Genomic DNA, 21,165 nt, shown 5'->3' with positions numbered 1-21,165 from the left:
TCACATTCGCATTTGCTGAAACGTGTGTGTCCATTCTGTCTGAAATAAATGAAACGCACCCATGATGCCGTGCGGTTCTGAGGTGAAAAGTCTCGTTTCAGATGTTTTCAGAGTGTCTTTATCTGTTTATTTGCTCTATATATACTGTATATTTCGGGGGATCCCTTGCTTTGCTACTTCCCCTGTTTTCTGACTCTTCTTTTGTAATCAGACTCTGGGTTCGGGGTCAGGCGAGACTAACTGAAGCCTGTATGCACTAGGGTTTGCCTTGTACTGTAATGAACAGTCTGTTGTTCCTCGAAGCTGAGTTGTGTCCTCTTGTCGGTGTGTAGCCCAATAAAGTGTACAGGTTGAAGTATCTCCTCTGTCACTGAGTTCATGAGCATTCACACACTCACACACACACACACACACACTCACAGTGTCTGAGCAATTTCAATAGAGTTGTGCATGCTTTTCACAATGCTGAAATAAAGTAAATAGCTTTTATATTCTTAGTTATGTTAATAATATGGGGGGGGGGGTATTTTTATTTGCATTTGCATTTCCGTTTTACTTTTAGTTAGTTATAGTTTTTATTTATTTCCAGTTAATAATTTTAGAGCTTATTTCAGTTTTATTGCCTGCATTTCTTATTTTCGTTTGCTTTGTTTTTCCACTTGTTTATATTTTATCACTCTCTGCATTTTGCAGTCGATATTTTTTGTATAATTTAGACTAAAACAATGCAATTATTTAAATAAAAATAAGCAAAACAGTATAAACTCAAGCCAGCATATTCAAGAATATATTTACTCAAATTTATAGAACTATGCCTTTTATATGGGGTTTCTCGATCTTAATATCTATTTTTATGCTTGTGTGTGTGTGTGTGTGTGTGTGTGTATACACATTATATAAACAAACGTATGTTAGATGAGATTAATTGATTTGACAACACTTATATATATTATACACACTCACTCACACACACTCTTTCACACACACACTTTCACTGCACACACTCACTCACACTCACTTTCTCTTTCACACACACACTCACTTACACACTCACTCACTCAGACACACTCTCGCTCGCTCGCTCACACACACACACTCGCTCACACACACTCACTCACACTCACTTTCTCTTTCACACACACACTCACTCACTGACACACACTCACTTACTCACTGACACACACTCACTCGCTCACACACACACAGACACTTTCACTCACACTCGCTCACACACACACAGACACACTTTCACTCACACACTCACTCACTCGCTCACACACACACACACACACACACACACTTTCACTCACACTCACTCACACACTCACTTTCTCTTTCACACACACTCACTCGCTCACACACACACACACACACACACACACTTTCACTCACACTCACACACTCACTTTCTCTTTCACACTCACTCGCTCACACACACAGACACACTCTCTCTCACTCGCTCACAGACACACTTTCACTCAAACACACACACAGACACACTTTCACTCACACTCACTCTTTCACACACACACTCACACAAACAACATTTGCATGTTAAATGGTTTTCTAAAATATTAAATTCATTTTTGTATAATTCAGACTAAAACCAATACACCATTAAAGAAAATGGCAAACTATAAAGTTAAGCCACTTCATAACACAACCCAATTTAGAGAATATTTTATAGAAATGTATAGCATTATGCCTTTATGGGGTTTCTTAAATATATTTATATGACTGAAAAGTCACTATATTTAGTCTTTAGGGTGAGCCCTATCTAGTGGACTGGGCCCTGTCCGAGGTCCTGACCGCGCATGCGCACATGCTCATCTCGCGCGGATCCTCCAAACTGCACAATTAAAGCGCTTCGCCTGCATTTACTCTCAATAGAGCCGCTGCAAAACACCAGCAAACGCCATTTTCAATGAGAAGACATGGATCGGCCGGACAGCGACTTCTGCAACCCTGAGAACCCTCTGATCAGCGAGATGAAGCATTTCTGCAAGAGAATACAAGAAGCCTGCAACGAGCTGAAGGAGGACCTGACGCCCTACAGGAACGAGCGCTTCTACAGGTATAGCAGCATTTCAGGAATAAACACGTTCATGTTCAGTGTTTATAAACGCTGTGACTTCGAGTTCGTCGAAACGCTTTTATTGAACGAATTATGTGTATGTCACATCGGTTCTTACAAACAATGGCGCTCAAATTCAAAGGTGAACACACACAGCGATTGCTCATTATTCATAATGACCAAGCCATTACTATATAACATAAATGTATAATCTTTTCTATAAATGTCTAAAATGTATGTTTATTATGTTCTTTTTAAATGCAGACCTCCAAAATAGCAAGCCACGTGCACATTGAGGCGTTAAAACGAGCTAGATTTAATTAATACATATTTGCGTTATTAATCGATATAAAACCAATAATGCAGATCGCGCATGCGCACTGCTGTGGAGGTCACGTGACCTCGTGGGGGGTGACGTCAGTTGGTTGATGTGTGCGGATATGCGCCGACAACAAACGTATCCTGTTTTATTCGCGGATTTATCGCCGCCAATGGAATAAAATCAGCGCGATGGACCGGTAAGTGTGTGTGTGGCAATCACAACATCACGTACAAACACACACATCTGCGCGTATGTGGTCAATAAACGCGTGTTTTCGTCAGTTTTGCGGCCTCTCTCTTGGAGACTGTCCAGATGTTTGAGTGCGTGAACGCGCCTTTCACACCGTAGATGTAGTTGCACATGATCGATGGATTATATTTAGAGTTGCTGTAAAAAAAAAAGAAGTGTTTTACGGAACATATCTCGGATGTTGTGGGCGTGATCTAATTGCATGTCCTGTGTGTGTGAGACGGAAGAGAGAGAGAGAGAGAGAGTGTGTGTGTGTGTGTGAGTGAGTGAGTGAGAGTGAGTGTGTGTGTGAGAGAGAGAGAGAGTGTGTACCTGTTTTTCTATCCCGGTGAGGACTTCAACCTGAATGCACACAGACTCATGGGGACTCGTGTCACAGTGGGGACCTAAATTGAGGTCCCCATGGGTAAACAAGCTTATAAATCATACAGAATGAGTTTTTTTGGAAATGTAAAAATGCAGAAAGTTTTCTGTGATGGGTAGGTTTAGGGGTAGGGTTAGTGTAAGGAGATAGAATATACCGTTTGTACAGTATAAAAACCATTAAGTCTATGGAGAGTCCCCACAAAGATAGTAAACCAGACATGTGTGTGTGTGTGTGTGTGTGTGTGTGTGTGAGAGAGAGAGAGAGAGAGAGAGAGAGAGTGTGTGTGTGTGTGTGTGTGAGAGAGAGAGAGAGAGAGAGCGTGTGTGTGTGAGAGAGAGAGAGAATGAGGGTTTGTAAAAGTGTGTGTGAGAGAGAGAGAGAGAGAGAGAGAGTGTGTGTGTGTGTGTGTGTGTGTGTGAGAGAGAGAGAGAGAATGAGGGTTTGTAAAAGTGTGTGTGTATATGAGGTGTGAATCTTCACTTGCCATTGCAATTTGATTACAAAACGATTCTCGATGCATCTTTTCCTCCATTTCTCTTATTAATAATAATTACGATATTAATAATCACAATATAGTTCTTTTTCTTATAAAAGAGCACTGATGCAAATAACAAACAGTAGAAACAAACAAACAAATACAATATAAAAATCATTAAATGAACAGTGCTTTACATTCTTTTAATTTAACCTAAGAAATAATACAGAACTTGATCAAATGTAAAAATAATCTCTGCATAGTGTATTAATTAATCAGATTATTAAAGCTTCAAAAGTGATTCCCTCTGTTCTTTTGTTGCGTGATTAACATTAACAGCAGGGTTATTATTATAAGAGCGAATGCACAGATCTAATATAATGTTACACATCTGTTCACCTTCACTCCAGACACAACAGCAGTGTTAATGTGTGTGTGTGTGTGTGTGTGTGTCTGCAGGTTGGCCCCCATGCGTCTCTACACTCTCTCTAAGAGACACTTCGTCCTGGTGTTTGTGTTGTTCTTCTTCTGCTTCGCCGTGTCCACGCTCATCGGTGTGTCGGGTGAGTCTCTGGTGTCCTGAAGCCGTTTCCCAGCATGCACCTGCTCACACACTGAAGCTCTGTGTGGATAATGATCACGCGGTTCACAATGACATGATTCTTAGAGATCTAACCCTCAGAGATCAAAATTAAAGCAATTAAGAGTTAAAAATTCCTGTTTTAATTCATGCATTTTTACTAAACTCTCACTCTGAAATGTTTCATTGTCACACAACAATTCATTTTTATTTATTTAATATTGCAAGTCTCTAGATTATAGGGCTGGGTATTGACACAAATTTCACAATTCGATTCTGATTCGATTCAATATTGATTATTTTGGATATCAGGATCAATACATGGCAAATTTTCTCAAGGAAAACAAATCTCTTCACTAATGCTGTAATGGGAGTCAGCTGTGGCCTACAGGCTTCATCAGCCTACTGTAATATTGAAGGTAAAAATGAACTGATTTGTATACAAACACTTAAATTACACTTTTATTTATTTTTCTAATAATAAAGTTATATGAAATATAAACATTTAAATGGTGGCTGTCATAAAAACCTGCCAGATTTATTTAAACATGCATTAAAAATTGAAGAACATTAAAAATTATAATGAATATGTAATATGGTGCATATATTTATCAGAATGCTCCTCTCTAGAGTTCATTCTTCTCGCTGACTGATGAGTTTATGGTCACATGGTTTTTCTGAGGGAAATGTGACGTTACATGACATTGTTTACTGACGTCTTTCCACGGGTGAAACACTGATTGAGCGACTCCATGTCACATGATACGGACTTCGATAAGTTGTACTCTACATTTTAACATACTTTCAGACGCTCATGTTTATTTCGCGCTGTAACTGGTGTTATTAATGCGGAAGAGAAGATCATGTGCTTCTCTAGAGCTGAGCCAGAGCGATCTCACGCCACAGCGACACAACGCTATATTTTTTTGAATTTCATAAGAAAATGGACGTAATTTGAAATCTGAGACTTTGTTTCATATCAATAGTAACAAGCACAAAGATTACTGCGATTTATTGGATGGGATGCGCTACAATGTTACATTCATTCATCAACTGAAAACAGGATGACTAATCGATTCTTGGGATTTAAGAATCGATATCGAATAACTACAAAATTGTATAAAAGTCTACAAGATAGAAAATTAGAGAATACCCAATATATTAAAAATAAATGGGAAATGGAAGGAAATCTGGAAATCCAAGAGGAAGATTGGGAAAGTATCCTTAAATCACAGTGGAAGATAACACACTCCTCATCCTGGAGAGAATTTGGTTGGAAAAATGTCACTAGATTTTTCCTCACCCCTAAGCAGAAAAGATATCGAAGCAAAAATGCAACCTGTTGGAGAATGTGCGGCTCAAATGAAGCCAATCATAGCCATATATTCTGGGAATGCTCTAAAGTTCAGAAATTCTGGCAAGAAATTCATAAGAGTTTAGAGAATATATTCATGGAACCCATCCAATTTAGTTTTTCAACTCTATACTTTGGTCTTAAAAGTCTTAAATCAGAAGACAAATCTGATAAATATTTAATAAGAATTCTGTTGATAGCTTGCAAAAAAGCTATAACCAGAAAATGGCTGCAACCTAAAACACCAGAAATTAACGATTGGCTGGGAAGTGTGAACGAAATTTACACGATGGAGAGATTAACAATGAATCTTCGGCTTCAATCCGAGAAATTTATCAAGCTATGGGGAAAATGGATAGACTACATTCTCCCACTAAGACCAGACCTAGTTTAGAGATTACGATATTTTAAGAAAAGTAGGGAAATCCTAAGAATTATTGAATAAATAGAGAGATAACATTCGTATAAGGAATTTAAAAAGTAATGGTAGGAATAAAAATAAAATAAACCACATAAATAAAACAAAATAAACACATTGGGAATGAGAGTACTTCTGGAGTAAAATGTAGCATCCTCAAGTTTTTTCTTTCTTTTTTTTTCTCTCTTTTGTATACAGTTATATAAATAAAAAATAAAAAAAATAAAAAATTAAAAAAAGATCGGATCAGGTACCCAAACTATTGGCACTTGGCAGAGCAATAAATATAGAACTATATATCTGATTAAATTACAAACAGATATTGTGTTGGCTGGCATTGCCTTGTAACTAACTGTATTGATGCTACAATTGATGTCTTTTTTTATATATTGTTTTAAAAAAATATATTTATTATTATTTATTTATTTATTTATTTTTATTTATTTATTTTTTATATATTTTTTATTATTATTATTATATTTGATACTGTAATATCTGAACAAAATCTGAGACTGTTTCGGGGTTTTTATTTTTATTTTTATTTTTTAGTAAATATAACCAATTGTTGAATGCCTGTTCTGCTGTGTTTTTTATTATTATTATTATTATTTATTTTTTATTTATTATTATTATTATTTATTTTTTTATTTTTTAAATTTTTTTCAGCCAATATAAACAATTGTTGAATGTCTGTTCTAAGTTTTCAGGTACCATCCTAATGTAAGGAAATGTTGCAATTACTGTAATAAAAACTTAAATTAAAAATAAAAAAATAAAAAAGAATCAATATCGGTTTGTAAAAATGAGAATCGATTAAAATCGATATTTTTACCCAGCCCTAATAGATTACAATACTTTAGATGCTTTTTATGAGTTTTAAAATTCATTGGTTTCCTAAAAGCACTTTCAAAGAGGAAACAATTAAGTACTTTGGTAATGCTTTACAATAAAGTTTTAGTTAACGTGAACTTGCAATGAAAAACTTCTGAAGCATTTATTAATGTCAATGTTTTTCTAACATAACATTTCACTACATTAAGTATCTGTTAATAGTATATAATAGACCTTCACTGACATGAACTGTTGTGTTTTTATGACTAACTTCAACAAAGATTAATAAATACTGTAACAAGCTCATTATTGCTTGTCTGCGGATCCTTAGAATGTCTTAAAATAAAGCCTTAATTAGCGTTAAAATGTTTTAAATCCACTTTTCAAAGGCCTTAAAATCTAGCTGAAATCAACAAGACTGAAACAGACAAAGATATTATTATATGAGATATGAAGTTGAGGTTGTTCTTTGTCTCTCCTGTAGGACCGAAGATCATAACTGAGAATTATTACAACGGTTTAAGCCTCAGCGTCAACGGATCAAAGGTGAGGCGAACTGCAGATCTGTGCGAAACAATGGTCCTGAGCACAGGCCCCGCCCCCTCAGCCCCAGACCCCACCCCCTCAGCCACAGGCCCCGCCCCCTGAGCCACAGGCCCCCGCCCACACCACCTGTAACCGCCCTCACTCAGCATGGACTCGTCCTGAGCCCCGCACCCCTGAACACAGGCCCCGCCCACATAACCTGTACCCACTCTGAGCCCTGCCACAGGCCCCGCCCCCCTGTGCACAGACCCCGCCCACATCAGTGTAAATATCCAAAAATAGGCTTAATTTCCCTAAAGTGAAGAAAAAAACACTAACAAAGTAATTAAGATTTTTTTCTTTGTGAAAATTAAGTCTGTTCTGCTCATCAAGGCTGCATTTATTTGATCAAAAATGCAGTAAAAACAGTGAAATATTATTATAATATAATGTAAAACATTTGTTTTCTATGTGAATATATAGTAAAGTGTAATTTATTCCATTAATATGATCCTTCAGAAATCATTCTAATATGATGACTTGATGCTCAAGAAACATTTATGATTATTATCAGTGTTGAACACAGTGTGGAAACTGTGGTGCATTTTATTTCTCAGAATTCTTTGATGAATAGAAAGCCCAAAAGAACAGCGTTTATTTGAAATATAATCTTTTGTAACATTATTAATGTCAGCGAATCATCATATTAGAATGATTTCTGATCATGTGACACTGAAGACTGGAGTAATGATGCTGAAAATTCAGCTTTGATCACAGGAATAAATTACACTTTACTATATATTCACATAGAAAACAGATGATTTACATTATAATAATATTTCACTGTTTTTACAGTATTTCTGATTAAATAAATGCAGCCTTGACTCTTTTAAAAACTCAATCACTCCAGATGTTTGACCGTAAGTGTAAGTGTTGATGTGTCCGTGTCCATGTTTTCTCAGACCGGGCCCTTCAACCTCCAATCTAATCCGCTGACCAACTACAACCAGCAGCTCTGGCTCACGTGCATCATCCAGCTGAACAACAACAGTGAGAACACACCTTTCAAACATCTCTTTATTCAGAGTATGTGACCCTGCACCACAAAACCAGTCACATGGGTCACAATTTTGAAATTGTGATTTATACATCACATGAAAGCTGAATAAATAAGCTTTTCATTGATGTATGGTTTGTTAATATTTGGCATTTACAACTATTGAAAATCTGGAATCTGAGGGTGCGAAAAAATCAAAACATTGAGAAAATCTCCTTTAAAGTTGTTCATTTATGTTGGCGATTGTGCTGCATTCACTCACAGAAATAAATGTTTTATATATTTACGGTAGGAAATTTACAAAATATCTTCATGGAACATGATCTTTACTTAATATCCTCATGATTTTTGGCATAAAAGAAAAATCAATAATTTTGACCCATACAATGTATTGTTGGCTATTGCTACAAATATACCCGTGCGACTCGAGACTGGTGACGTGATCCAGGGTCACATATTGTATATTATAAAAAGGGCTATATAAATAAGTTTATAGTTTACAAGTTTAGAGTTTAGAGTTCAGATATAAACACAGATGTCTAAGGTAGTGATCAAAATAGAGTAAATCACTTTTGAAAGTAATGTGACGCTTAAACATTAAATAAATAGATAGATTACATCGTTACACCAGTAGGTGGAGACAAGTGACTGTTAAATGTGTGTGTCACTGAATCATTCATTCATGACATTCATACAAAAACACTGATTTATCCAGTAATGAAACAAGTGAAGTCTTTATGAGTGAGTCATTGAATCATTCATTCAAGAGATTTGTTGACAAACGCTGATTCATCCAGTAATGAAGCAAGTGAAGTCTTTATGAGTGAGTCATTGAATCATTCATTCAAGAGATTCACTGGAAAACGCTGATTCATCCAGTAATGAAACAAGTGAAGTCTTTATGAGTGAGTCATTGAATCATTCATTGAAGAGATTCATTGAAAAACGCTGATTCATCCAGTAATGAAACAAGTGAAGTCTTTACGAGTGAGTCATTGAATCGTTCATTCATTCATTAGATTTTTTTCCAAAACGCTAATTCATTAAGTAATGAAAAAAAAAAATTTCTAGGAGTGAGTCATTGAATCATTCATTCAAGAGATTCATTGCAAAACGCTGATTCATCCAGTAATGAAGCAAGTGAAGTCTTTTTGAGTGAGTCATTGAATCATTCATTCAAAAGATTCATTGCAAAACATTGATTCATCCAGTAATGAAACAAATAAAGTCTTTATGAGTGAGTCATTGAATCATTCATTCAAGAGATTCATTGACAAACGCTGATTCATCCAGTAATGAACCAAGTGAAGTCTTTTTGAGTGAGTCATTGAATCATTCATTCAAAAGATTCATTGCAAAACGTTGATTCATCCAGTAATGAAGCAAGTGAAGTCTTTATGAGTGAGTCATTGAATCATTCATTCAAGAGATTCATTGACAAACGCTGATTCATCCAGTAATGAACCAAGTGAAGTCTTAACGAGTGAGTCATTGAATCATTCATTGAAGAGTTTGTTCAAAAACGTCGATTCATCCATAATAAAACATGTGAAGTGTCTAAGAGCAAGTCATTGAATCATTCATTCAACCTGATGTTTTTATAGACTGATTTAAATAGACGGCCTCAGTTAACTTTTTGTCAGAACGTCTAGTAAATGACATGCTATTGTTTAGGTGTGTATTCAGAATCGCGATCTTTAAAGTAAAATCCTGATTCTCTGTTAGTCCGGAGTCGTGCAGCTCTAATGAAATGTGTTCAGATGTAGATTTGAGTTGGAGGGAGTTCGGGATGAACGTGGAGCTGCAGGGCGTGATGTGGGACGCCAGCGTGATGCGCATCAGCGACAACGTGCACAACAGAAACAGAAGCCTTCAGTGCGCCGCGGTGAGTCCTGATCCTCGCGTGTGTGTGATCTTCATGGGTTCATTCCGATCTTCATGAGTCTGTGTGTGTGATGGTTTTTCAGCATCAGCAGGCGTGTGATGAGATTATCGTGTTGCATCTGGGTTACCTGAACTACACTCAGTACAAGATCAACGTCAGCTTCAGGAACCTACAGCAGGACCTGAAGGACAATATCAAAAATGTCACTTTTGTAGTAAGTTCACATCATTAATCGTGTTTCACAGACAAAACGAAAGGGTATTTGCACCCATTCAATCGTTCATTCAAGAGATTTGTTAAAAAACACAGGTTCAACCAGTAATGAAACATGTGAAGACTTAACAAGTAATTCATTGAATCATTCAAGAGATTCGTTCAAAATCTCAGATTCATCCAGTAATGAAACAAGTGAAATCTTTGCAAGTGAGTCACTGAATCATTCAAGAGATTCGTTCAAAACCACAGATTCATCCAGTAATGAAACAAGTGAAGAATTTACGAGTGAGTCACTGAATCATTCAAGAGATTCATTAAAAAACACAGGTTCAACCAGTAATGAAACGTGTAGACTTTACAAGCAAGTCATTGAATCATTCAAGAGATTCTTTACAAAATTAATCCGTTAATGAAACTTGCGTGGCCAAAAACCTAGAAGAAGACCTTCAGAAAAGTCCCACAATGCTCTCAAACTCTCTTTTAATAGTAAAAGAACATTTAGACTCCTATTATTAATTGTTTCATTGGTATTATTGGTCATCATGCAGTATATGAAGTGTTTATCTACAGATGTAAATGCATCCAGGGATTTAGTAACACTTTTTTGAAATGTTTTCAATAGTTCTGACGTCCGTTTCTCTCCGTTCTTCACCAGTTTAAGATGTACAACACCACGTTCTCTCAGGTGGAGATTTGGTTCCGGTTCGTGTTTGTTGTGATGACCTTCATAGTGACTGTGAGTTACAGCTCCAAAACCTCTGCAAATCACACGCTTATGATCGTTTAATTAAGTCATGTGACTCGGCAGCTGTTTCAGTCAAACATCAAATTCTCCAAAGCTGTTCACTAGGGATACACGATATATGTTCATTACTGATATTGTACTTAAACTTATTATTATTCTTCTGACCCTAAATTTCTGACTCTAACTCCTCCTAGAGCTTTAACTCTACATACTCCAAACTCGGCTCAGACACTCAGACTGTTCTGACTCGAGCTGCTATATCTTTTCTAACTGATCCAACTTACGGTTTTCCTAAAAATGACGACTAAATCTTGGGAAAATCCCATTGACTTTCATTGCAGAATGTTCTATCTCTATCTCTTTCTAACTAATCTATCTATCTTTCTTTCTTTCTAACTAATCTATCTATTTTTCTTTCTTTCTTTCTTTTTAACTAATCTATCTTTCTTTCTGACTAATCTTTCTTTCTGACTAATCTTTCTTTCTAACTAATCTATCTTTCTTTTTTCTTTCTTTCTAACTAATCTTTCTTTTTTCTTTCTTTCTTTCTAACTAACTTTCTGACTCGCTAGCTGAGACACTTCAGATGTGCGACTGTTCAACATGATGGATTTTAATTGGAATATGATTGGAATCACTCAAAAAAGGAAAAACAGCTGCAGTGATGCGATGACTTTACTAATCAGCGATTGGCTGTTGTGTTTAGAAGGCGGGGCTTATTCCTCCATACTGCGTGTTGCACTGATCATAGCACGAGTGCGCCGTGTGTGTGTGTGTCTGAGGTCTTTGTTGTTGTGTGTAGTGTATGTTTGCTCACTCGCTGAGGAAGTTCTCCATGCGGGACTGGGGCATCGAGCAGAAGTGGATGTCCATCCTCCTTCCTCTGCTGCTGCTCTACAACGGTGAGACTCCACGGGAACACACTTGATGATCACACACACACACACACACTCTCTCTCTCACACACACACACACACACACACACACACTCACACATACACGCGCACACACACGCACGCACTCACTCACTCACTCACTCACTCACTCACTCACTCACTCACTCACTCACTCACTCACTCTCTCTCTCACACACACGCGCGCACACACACACTCACACTCTCTCTCTCTCTCTCACTCTCTCACACTCACTCTTACACACACAAACACTCTCACACTCACACATTCTCTCACACACACACACAAACTCACACTCTCACACACACACACTCACACATACACGCACACACACGCGCACACACACGCACATTCACACACACACACACACACACTCACTCACTCACTCACTCACTCACTCTCTCACACACACGCGCGCACACACACACTCACACTCTCTCTCTCTCTCTCTCTCACTCTCTCACACTCACTCTTACACACACACAAACACACTCTCTCACACTCACACATTCTCTCACACACACACACAGCCATGTTTATGTGATTTGTGAGGACATTCCATAGGCGTAATGGTTTTTATACTGTACAAACTGTATATTCTATCCCCCTACACTGCCCCTATCCCTAAACCTACCCATCACAGGAAACATTCTGCATTTTTACATTTAAAAAAAAACACTGCTTAGTATGTTTTTAAAGCCATTTGAAAAATGAGGACCCCCAAAATGTCCTCATAAATCACGTATTTTCCCGAGTGTCCTCATTTGCAGGTGTGTTATCATAAAAATGTCCTCAGTTGTCATGAAAACAAGTACACACTCTCACACACACTTACACACAAACTCACACTCTCACACACACTTACACACACTCTCTCACACACACACACACGCTCACACACTTACACGCACTCTCTCTCACACTTACACACACTCTCACGCTCACACACTCTCTCTCTCTCTCTCTCACACACGTCTCATTGACTGATGTTGTATTCCTCCATGTTGCAGATCCCTTCTTCCCGCTGTCGTTCCTGGTGAACAGCTGGTTTCCGGGAACGCTGGATGCCTTCTTCCAGGCTGTGTTTCTGTGTGCGCTCCTGCTGTTCTGGCTGTGTGTGTATCACGGCATCCGAGTGCAGGTGCGTTCCTCACACTCGCAGATATTCACGAGCAACAACAAATCATGTTTAATATCTCATTCCGGCTCTGAGAATGAGCTTTCATGTTGATCTTGAGGAGCACAAACTCTGAATTCCTTCACACAACATCTAAATGTGTTCTGATGTTTCATCTTCAGGGCGAGAGGAAGTTCCTGACGTTTTACCTGCCCAAGCTGATCATCGTGGGGCTGCTGTGGTTATCGGCCGTCACGCTGGGAATCTGGCAAACGTAAGAAACACGCTCTGGTTAGCGTAACTGCTAATGCATCATGGGATTATTATCATTTTTGTTGTTATTATTAGGGTGAATGAGCTTCAGGATCCCACGTATCAGTACAAAGTGGACATCCAGAACTTCCAGGTGAGTTTCTGTCGGTCCAACACCTCAGTCTAAATAAAATACTTCAATAAGTTAATACGTAATTTCATCACATTAGTCAAATTTCATTGTTGAGAGAGAAAAAAAAGTCACGTTTTATTATTACATTTAGAACTGATGTGAAATACTGCTAAATAAAACGAGATGTTAACATTATAAACACTATAAAAATGTATTTTAGTTCCTGTCACTCCACAAAAAATCCTTTTACATTTAACAGAACTAAGAACAGAAATGAAGAATATAGTGGCATTCGTTATAAACGACACGCATTATGAACGCCAAGCCTGAACTAATGCATGTGTGAAATGTGATTAAACATTTCTCTCTCATTCACACAAATACAAATGTGTGTTTATTAATGCAATTCATATTTTGACAGTCGTGATAAACACGACTTATGTTATTAAAGTCAGCATGAAAGGGAAGTGCGCTGGTCTGTTCTCCTCTATTGTGTCGTATATCCGAGTGAAACGCTTCAGGAACAAGAACAGATGTGGGCGGGGCTTGATTGTGTCCGTGTGGAATTGATTGGATGGTTGTGGTTTGCTATTGGCTGATCTCATGTGAGTGACAGGTTATAGCCCCGCCCACATCATCAGAGAAGAGAAGAGATGCTGCAAGAGGAACTGATTCTGATTCGAGATTATTAACACAATAATGATGTGCACTGATAAATCATTTAGAATAAACACTGCAATATTCCATAAAAAAATAAGAATTGTCAATTTTGATTTCATGCTGACTTGAAGTAACACTTTACAATAAGGTTCATTAGTAAACATGAATGTATTAACTAACATGCACTAACCATGAGCAATACATTTGTTACAGTATTTATTAATCTTTTGTTTATGTTAGTTAATAACAAATAAAGTTGTTCATTGTTAGTTCACAGTGCATTAACTAATGCTAACAAGCACAACCTTTGATTTTAATAACGTATTAGTAAATGTTGAAATAGTAAATGTTAGTTAACATGAACTAAGAATGAACAATGAACCTCATTGTAGAGTGTTACGGAGATGTGATTTGCGTGTGTGTTGCTGCAGGGCATGAAGATCTTCTTCCTGCTGGTGGTGTGTGTGTATGTCCTGTACCTGGTGTTTCTGGTGGTGCGCGCCTGCTCTGAGCTGAAGAACATGCCGTACACAGGTAACACACACTCCTGACACCAGGAACACCTCAGCCTGCGTTACTTTTAAAAGTAATGCATTACAATATTGAGTAACTTAGTTACTTTTTATGAAATGTAATGCGTTACGTTACTTTTTCTCCCCTGGGCTGGGCTTGCTTGTTTGATTTTTAATAACAACAAAAAAAAGTTCTATATTTGGTAAATGTACCGAAAGAGAGATGAATAATCCTCAGGATGAAGGAAATGCAGATTTAACCCTTTCAGCTTCTGTTATTCTGGAGTAAAGAACAATAGGAGACAGGAGAAGTTCAACTCTCTTATTTCTAAATTATTAGTATAAACTTATTAGTATGGGTTGAATTAGATCATTGAAGGTCAGTTAATAAAGTGAGATTAAATACATAAAGTATATTTGTGTCATTTAATGTAGTTCATTATAATTATGGATGGGCATTTTACTGTTTTTATTCATTTTGAGGAATACTGAATGTTTTTGTGCAAGTGAGACGAGTAAATGCATGATCACATTTAGTCTAGAACTACAATAACCATCATACACACACACACACACACATGCACACACACACTTACACTCTCTCTCTCTCTCTCTCTCTCTCTCTCTCTCTCACACACACACACACACACACTCACTCTCTCTCACTCACTCACTCACTCACACACACACACACACACACACACACACTCACACAACACCTCACTTTATTTCCCTCAGCATGAGGACAGGAGAGCTGTCAGTCAATAAATGTGTAAAAGTAACTAGTGTTACTTATTTGAAAAAGTAACTTAGATATTTTGCTGTACATTGAAAAAGTAATGCGTTACTTTACTAGTTACTTGAAAAAGTAATCTGATTACATAACTCAAATTACTTGTAATGAGTTCCACACAACACGGCTCGTCAAGCATTAACATGTTCTTGTCCCACGTCTCAGATCTGCGGCTGAAGTTCCTGACAGCGCTGACGCTGGTGGTGCTGGTGATCAGGTGATGCACAATTTAATGTACATGCTATATTGTGGGCAAATCTAGTCATGTGATGTGATCATGTATGCATATGCAGGAGATGTAAATGATATTGAGATGGTCATGTTGTAATTCCCTGTTCCTCTTTCATCAGTGTGATTATACTGTACCTGAGATTCGGATCCAAGGCCTTGCAAGACAACTTTGTTGCCGAACTTTCCACCCACTACCAGAATTATATCCTTTCATTGCAGGATCGTGCAAGATCATCCCCTCTTTAATTATGTTTAAAATGCCCTATTATGCTATTGTAAAGTGCTAATTTTAGTTTAGGAGTCTCTAACAACAGATTCACATGCATCCAAGATCAAAAAACACTTTAATTTTCTAATAATATCTATTGCAGCATCAGCTCATTTTCTCTCAGTGTCTGAAATGCTTCGTTCGGAGATTCAGTCTCTCTAAGCTCCGCCTCTCTGAGAGCTGCTCTGCTGTGATTGGTCAGAAAGCAAACGCTCATTATCATATCTGAATCTCAGCTCTTGATCTCAGTGATACGAACAGTGACGATGGCGTGGGTTTTACCGTATCAATCTCAGAAAACAGCGTCTTCTCCACACGAACAACACGAACCAAACTCTTCCAGTCTCAGATACACTACAGCGTTTGAGGGCGGAGCTAAGAGACGCTGCTCAGCCAATCAGGAACAGAGGTGGGGATTATGCAAATTAGCTACATGTGAGACTGGAATCACTGACTCGTTTTAGCAGATCAGAATCGCTGCTTTCTTTTAGGAGATAATAACTTTATTTGTTGTGCACTTTAATCGTTAAAACTAATCGGTGTTTAATCGGTGCTTATACATTCACAAACCGCTCGATTTCAGGGAATGTTTGAAAAAGCAAAATGAGGCACTTTAGAAATGACTATAAAATGGTGTAAACATTAATAATAAAGCAACTCATCTGAAGTTTTCCTGAACGTTTTTCTCCACCGGCCGAGTTTCTTTCCTTCTACGGCCTCCTGAACTTCTATCTCTACACATTAGCGTTCGTCTACTCGCCCTCCAAAAACGCTCTTTACGGTGAGCTGATCTGCACTTTAACATCCAGTGTTATTTAACACTGACTCCTTCATCACTGACTCCTTTGTCATGGAAATGTTTTCCCTTTCCCAGATTCCCAACTGAAAGACAATCCTGCTTTCTCCATGCTCAATGACTCGGACGATGAAGTCATTTACGGGTACGTTCCCTGCGTCAGATCCACAGTCAAACCAAGATGTGTTCAGACTCCTTCAACATCTCTCACATTATCTCAGTTTATTCACTAGTTTAGAAAATGGTAATAAATATGAGCAGAACTCAGTTGATATTTGACTGGTTTTGTCCGTCCTTCTGTTAGACTGTCTCACACATGAATTATGTTGAATATCTGTCAGCTGTTAAATTTAACTACACAATTAGATAATACCAGTTTAGCTCAACCAATCACCAAGCAATGCTTCATTGTGTTCAGTCTGTGTGTAAAAAGAGCATTAGCAATTAAAGAAGAAACACTTCAGCAAAACATGATCAGCTCAAAGTGTCCGAATCATTTTTGATCCCAAATTTGTATATATTTTACTGGTATGAAGAATGTTTGTGTGTAATATGTCACAGTTAACTTTATTTTGCTCTCCTCACTTGCATTAATGAACTATAGTGAACTAGTAAAAATGATATCTGGTGTCTGAATAATTTTTGGTTTGACTGTAAACCGGTTTAAAACGATCCTTGTGTTTGTGTGTGTAGGAGTGATTATGAAGAAATGCCTCTTCAAAATGGCCGCGCCATCAAAGCCACCGCCAAATACCAGGACGAGAGCGAAACTGACTGAATCTGGTGTGACTCCGGATCGCTCCTGTGTGTCTGAATCTGGTGTGACTCCGGATCGCTACTGTATGTCTGAATCTGGTGTGACTCCGGATCACTCCTGTGTGTCTGAGGGTTGTATATAGACTTGTTGTTGAAATGACGCCAGTCTCATTATATACTGTGTAAATATACAGGCCTATATATTTTTAGAGGTAAAGTGATGTTTTTGAATGTAAGTCCAGTGGAAGAAGCAGCTCCAGCCGCCCTGATGATGATGATGATGATGAAGATGAAGAAACCGTCTGTCTTTAGCCTCAGTGAGTGTCAGTGAAAGGCAGCGTGCAAATATCAATTATACATCTGATCTAAATACTGTTGAACCACTATTCAGGGTGACTTGCATTAAAAAATGGCCAGATTGTATTTCACCTCTAAACTAAAAAGAGAAAAAGAAAGAATGAATGTATTTTTTCTTGACGGGGGGAAAAAAGCCCCTTTTTTTTTTTTTTTTTTGCATTGTGACATAATTAAGCACTATGATCTAATCAACATCAGTAAACATTGAATTCTGTAACAAAAATGCCTTGATGTGCGCTTACCCCAAATGTTTAATTTTACAAATAATATTTTGTTCCTGCTGATTTCTTGCAGTGCACTTACAAGTTTAACTCATGAATATAATGCAACTATAAAAAATATTAAGGTTCAAACAATTTCTACCCAATGCATAATATATTTTTTATTTTATTTTTTTGCATTTTGCAGTGAAATATGACCTGTGCGTGTCATGTGATTTGCACTTAGGAAGTTTTCTGATGTTTTCTGGCTCGTTTGAGCCGATATCCAGATCTCATGTGCTCATGTGAATCTTTCTTTTTTTTTTTTCTTTTTTTTTTGATAAAGAAATCAAGCCTTGTGTTCTTTTCGTTTTACATTCCAAAAGCCTTCTTTTCTCACATTCCTTTTATTTCTTTGTGCCTGTATTTATGTTGTGGGTGTCCATCACTTAATGAAATCATTCGGTTTCCTCAGTTGTGTTTCCGTCAGATCTGTGTAAATGTTCGTTCGTTCATTTGATTGGAGCTGTAATGATGTTTGGACGGAGGATCCGCCTGTACCGGTGCAGAAATGTTTTGCTTTACAGATAAACATTTACTTGAGTTTAAAAAGGTGCTTGATGTTTGATGCACTGATGCACTGAACCCCTTCTTCATTAGTGTAACACCGTCAGGGTCAGCAGGTCGAGTCTGTGCCTTCAGTGTGTGCACAAGAGCACTCCTCAGTCCAGACGCTCAAGCCAGAGACGTTTCTGTTTGTGAAAACTGTCTGAGAGAATAAAACCTGCAGAGATTTTTAAGACGTGAACTTGTGTGCTTTTATTGTACATAGAGGGTTTTGACTTCATATAATGCAAGCTGAACACGTCAGGTGATGCGATGGTGTTTAAATGGCGAGTCCGAACACACTGACGATGCAGAACAAGTATTTATTCTCCCATCTGACGCTGCAGCTGCCTGAAGAAGAACACAGTTCAGCATTACATAGGAACCGTGTCTTCCATTGTCATTCAATATTACTCTGCTTTAAACACAATTGCAAAAGTTTGATAGTTAACTACAAAATAAGAGTCAATAATACGCTATAATAATGTAGTGCAAAAAAAAATAAACATTATTTTTTTGTAATATGACAAAAAATATGTTTAATATTAGGCTGTTTTTTGTTAAATAAAACTTTTGTAAAATGTTAAAGTCGCCCTGTGGTGAAAATCCAGCGTTTAATGTTGTTTATGTGTCTATGTGGTGTTTTTAATCTGCTTTAAGACAAACCATGTGTAAATTCATAAGTCGACACCATTGCTGAGTATTTCCTCCTTAAAACTGCAGTGAACTAGCCTGGTTAAAACCAGACCATTCTCAGTAGTAACTGAGTTATGGTCTGTCAAAGCTTCATTAATAACTCATTTCCAAAGGGGCGTCACCAACGGACGGCGCTCAAATGCCTCTGGGCGCAATTGGATAGACCTAAAACCAATCAGAGCGATCATCATTGTGTAAAGCCCGCCTCAACGTTTCTGATTGGTGCCTCGATTTGGACGGATTAGAAATCGGCTTGAATGGGCTCTTTGCCAGACTACTTGCAGAGCAAATCTAAATTTGCCGGAAGTTTGTCTGGGTTTTCCCAGGCTAGCAGTGAACCAAAGACAGTCTCAAAAACACGCTTTGAAATCGCTGGTGTTTCTGACGTCACAAACTACCTTGTAACCAATCAGATCAACGTGTGATCGTCAACCAGTGGATCTCTGAGCTGAGTGAGTGAGTGAGTGGAGGCGGGGCTCATTTGCATGTTCATAGAACCGCGCATACTAAATGAGGCAAGGGTGTCGAGTTACAGTCAAGATTTAAAAATGCTTAAATATGTAATTTTGGTGATCAAAGATGAGTTTTACGGGATAAAATGATGGACTACAGATATACCCGTGCGACTGGTTTTGTGATCCAGGGTCACACACACACACATATATATAATGCTAGAGTCGTACCGTCAGTAGTGCTGTCCCAGAAGCAGGAGGAGGCCGACTGAAGACCAGCGCCGTTCTTCTGCATGATGATGCATGTGACTGAGAAGAGAAGAGAAGAGAAGAGAAGAGAAGAGAAGAGAAGAGAAGAGAAGAGAAGAGAAGAGAAGAGGATTAGTGAGGTTCTCCAGATGTTCTCCTGACACACAGATGTTCTGCTGACACACACATGTTCTGCTCACCGATGTATTTGAAGGGTTTGGCCAGTTTGCTGAGCTGAGAGAGACTCTGCTCCACGACACTGGACGTCCACTGACACACACGCTTGTGCTCGAAACTGCTGCGGCCAATCACTGACTCCAGAGACTGAACACACACACAAAGAACACACACACAGCAAACACACACGTGCAGAAATACACCAGCGTCAGAAATCATGATGTCCATCATCAGAGTTGTGACACACTATGTACAAATTGTACACACACATACACACACACACACACACTTAGACACACACACACTCACAAAGTCTCATACATACACACACACACACACACTGTCACACACTTCTCTCTCTCTCACACACACACGCACACACACACTCACACAAACACAGACACTCAGTCTCACACTCACACACTCTCTCTCTCTCTCTCTCTCTCTCTTTCACACACACACACACACACACACACCTCTTTAATGATGGCGCTAACTTCTTCCACCACGAAGGCGGTCTAGAGGAAGACAGGAATAAACAGAGAGAGATCGAGAGACTCTGTGTAAAGCTTCTGAACTGTTGAACAAACAGCGAAAACACTGAAATCTACTGTATCGTGTGTTCAGGTTAATCGGTTAGCAGCTGTTAGCGACTAGCTTTACTGCAACAGCACAAAATAAACGAGTTATAAGTAATTTACGAGTGTTTAAAGCAAACATATTTTATTTGTTATCGTCTTTACCTCTTCTGCACTCTGATCATCATCCATGTCTCCTTGTTTTGTCAATCGAAGCCTCAGCGGTTGTCATGGAAATGACGCACCGTATACGTCACAACGGAGGATCACGCGTCTAAAATGTAATAAATGTAATTCTCTTTGTTCTAATTTCTAGTTC

At 38.1% G+C, this 21,165-nt stretch overlaps 2 protein-coding genes across 3 annotated transcripts; one reads left to right on the top strand and one right to left on the bottom strand.

Moving 5' to 3' along the window:
* Positions 1–1,824: 1,824 nt before the first annotated feature.
* tmem181 (transmembrane protein 181) lies at positions 1,825–18,896 on the top strand. 2 transcript variants are annotated; one of them, XM_084111004.1, is made up of 17 exons: positions 1,825–2,074; positions 3,947–4,050; positions 7,155–7,216; positions 8,158–8,245; positions 10,013–10,137; positions 10,220–10,351; positions 11,009–11,089; positions 11,901–12,000; positions 13,024–13,154; positions 13,313–13,404; positions 13,479–13,536; positions 14,607–14,709; positions 15,646–15,697; positions 15,831–15,913; positions 16,671–16,760; positions 16,854–16,920; positions 17,469–18,896. In XM_084111004.1, exons 1-17 carry the CDS (start codon positions 1,935–1,937, stop codon positions 17,551–17,553), a joined length of 1,593 nt encoding a protein of 530 aa, XP_083967130.1. In that variant the 5' UTR covers positions 1,825–1,934; the 3' UTR covers positions 17,554–18,896. The 2 variants fall into 2 exon arrangements, with proteins under 2 accessions (XP_083967130.1, XP_083967131.1); XM_084111005.1 differs by lacking the exon at positions 1,825–2,074 and adding an exon at positions 2,462–2,592.
* dynlt1b (dynein light chain Tctex-type 1b) lies at positions 18,265–21,093 on the bottom strand. The gene is made up of 5 exons (XM_084111008.1): positions 21,012–21,093; positions 20,745–20,786; positions 20,292–20,415; positions 20,074–20,151; positions 18,265–19,045 (listed from the first exon to the last, which is right to left on the bottom strand). Exons 1-5 carry the CDS (start codon positions 21,036–21,038, stop codon positions 18,975–18,977), a joined length of 342 nt encoding a protein of 113 aa, XP_083967134.1. The 5' UTR covers positions 21,039–21,093; the 3' UTR covers positions 18,265–18,974.
* Between the last annotated feature and the right edge of the window lie 72 nt (positions 21,094–21,165).

The sequence above is a fragment of the Abramis brama genome (assembly GCF_963993115.1).
Source record: "Abramis brama genome assembly, chromosome: 4".
Taxonomy (NCBI): Eukaryota; Metazoa; Chordata; class Actinopteri; order Cypriniformes; family Leuciscidae; genus Abramis; species Abramis brama.
The sequence above is the reverse complement of the archived record's forward strand: the minus strand, read 5'-3'. Positions and strand labels throughout refer to the sequence as shown.

Bases quoted from the DNA above. Each gene is read 5' to 3' on its own strand.
- tmem181 (XM_084111004.1), top strand. From the start codon at position 1,935: ATGGATCGGCCGGACAGCGACTTCTGCAACCCTGAGAACCCTCTGATC. The intron at 10,352-11,008 runs GTAAGTTCACAT...GTTCTTCACCAG, and splicing joins TCAAAAATGTCACTTTTGTA to TTTAAGATGTACAACACCAC. The intron at 16,921-17,468 runs GTACGTTCCCTG...TTGTGTGTGTAG, and splicing joins GACGATGAAGTCATTTACGG to GAGTGATTATGAAGAAATGC.
- dynlt1b (XM_084111008.1), bottom strand. From the start codon at position 21,038: ATGGATGATGATCAGAGTGCAGAAGAG. The intron at 20,787-21,011 runs GTAAAGACGATA...GTCTTCCTCTAG, and splicing joins ATGATCAGAGTGCAGAAGAG to ACCGCCTTCGTGGTGGAAGA. The intron at 20,152-20,291 runs GTGAGCAGAACA...TTCTCTTCTCAG, and splicing joins CAAACCCTTCAAATACATCG to TCACATGCATCATCATGCAG.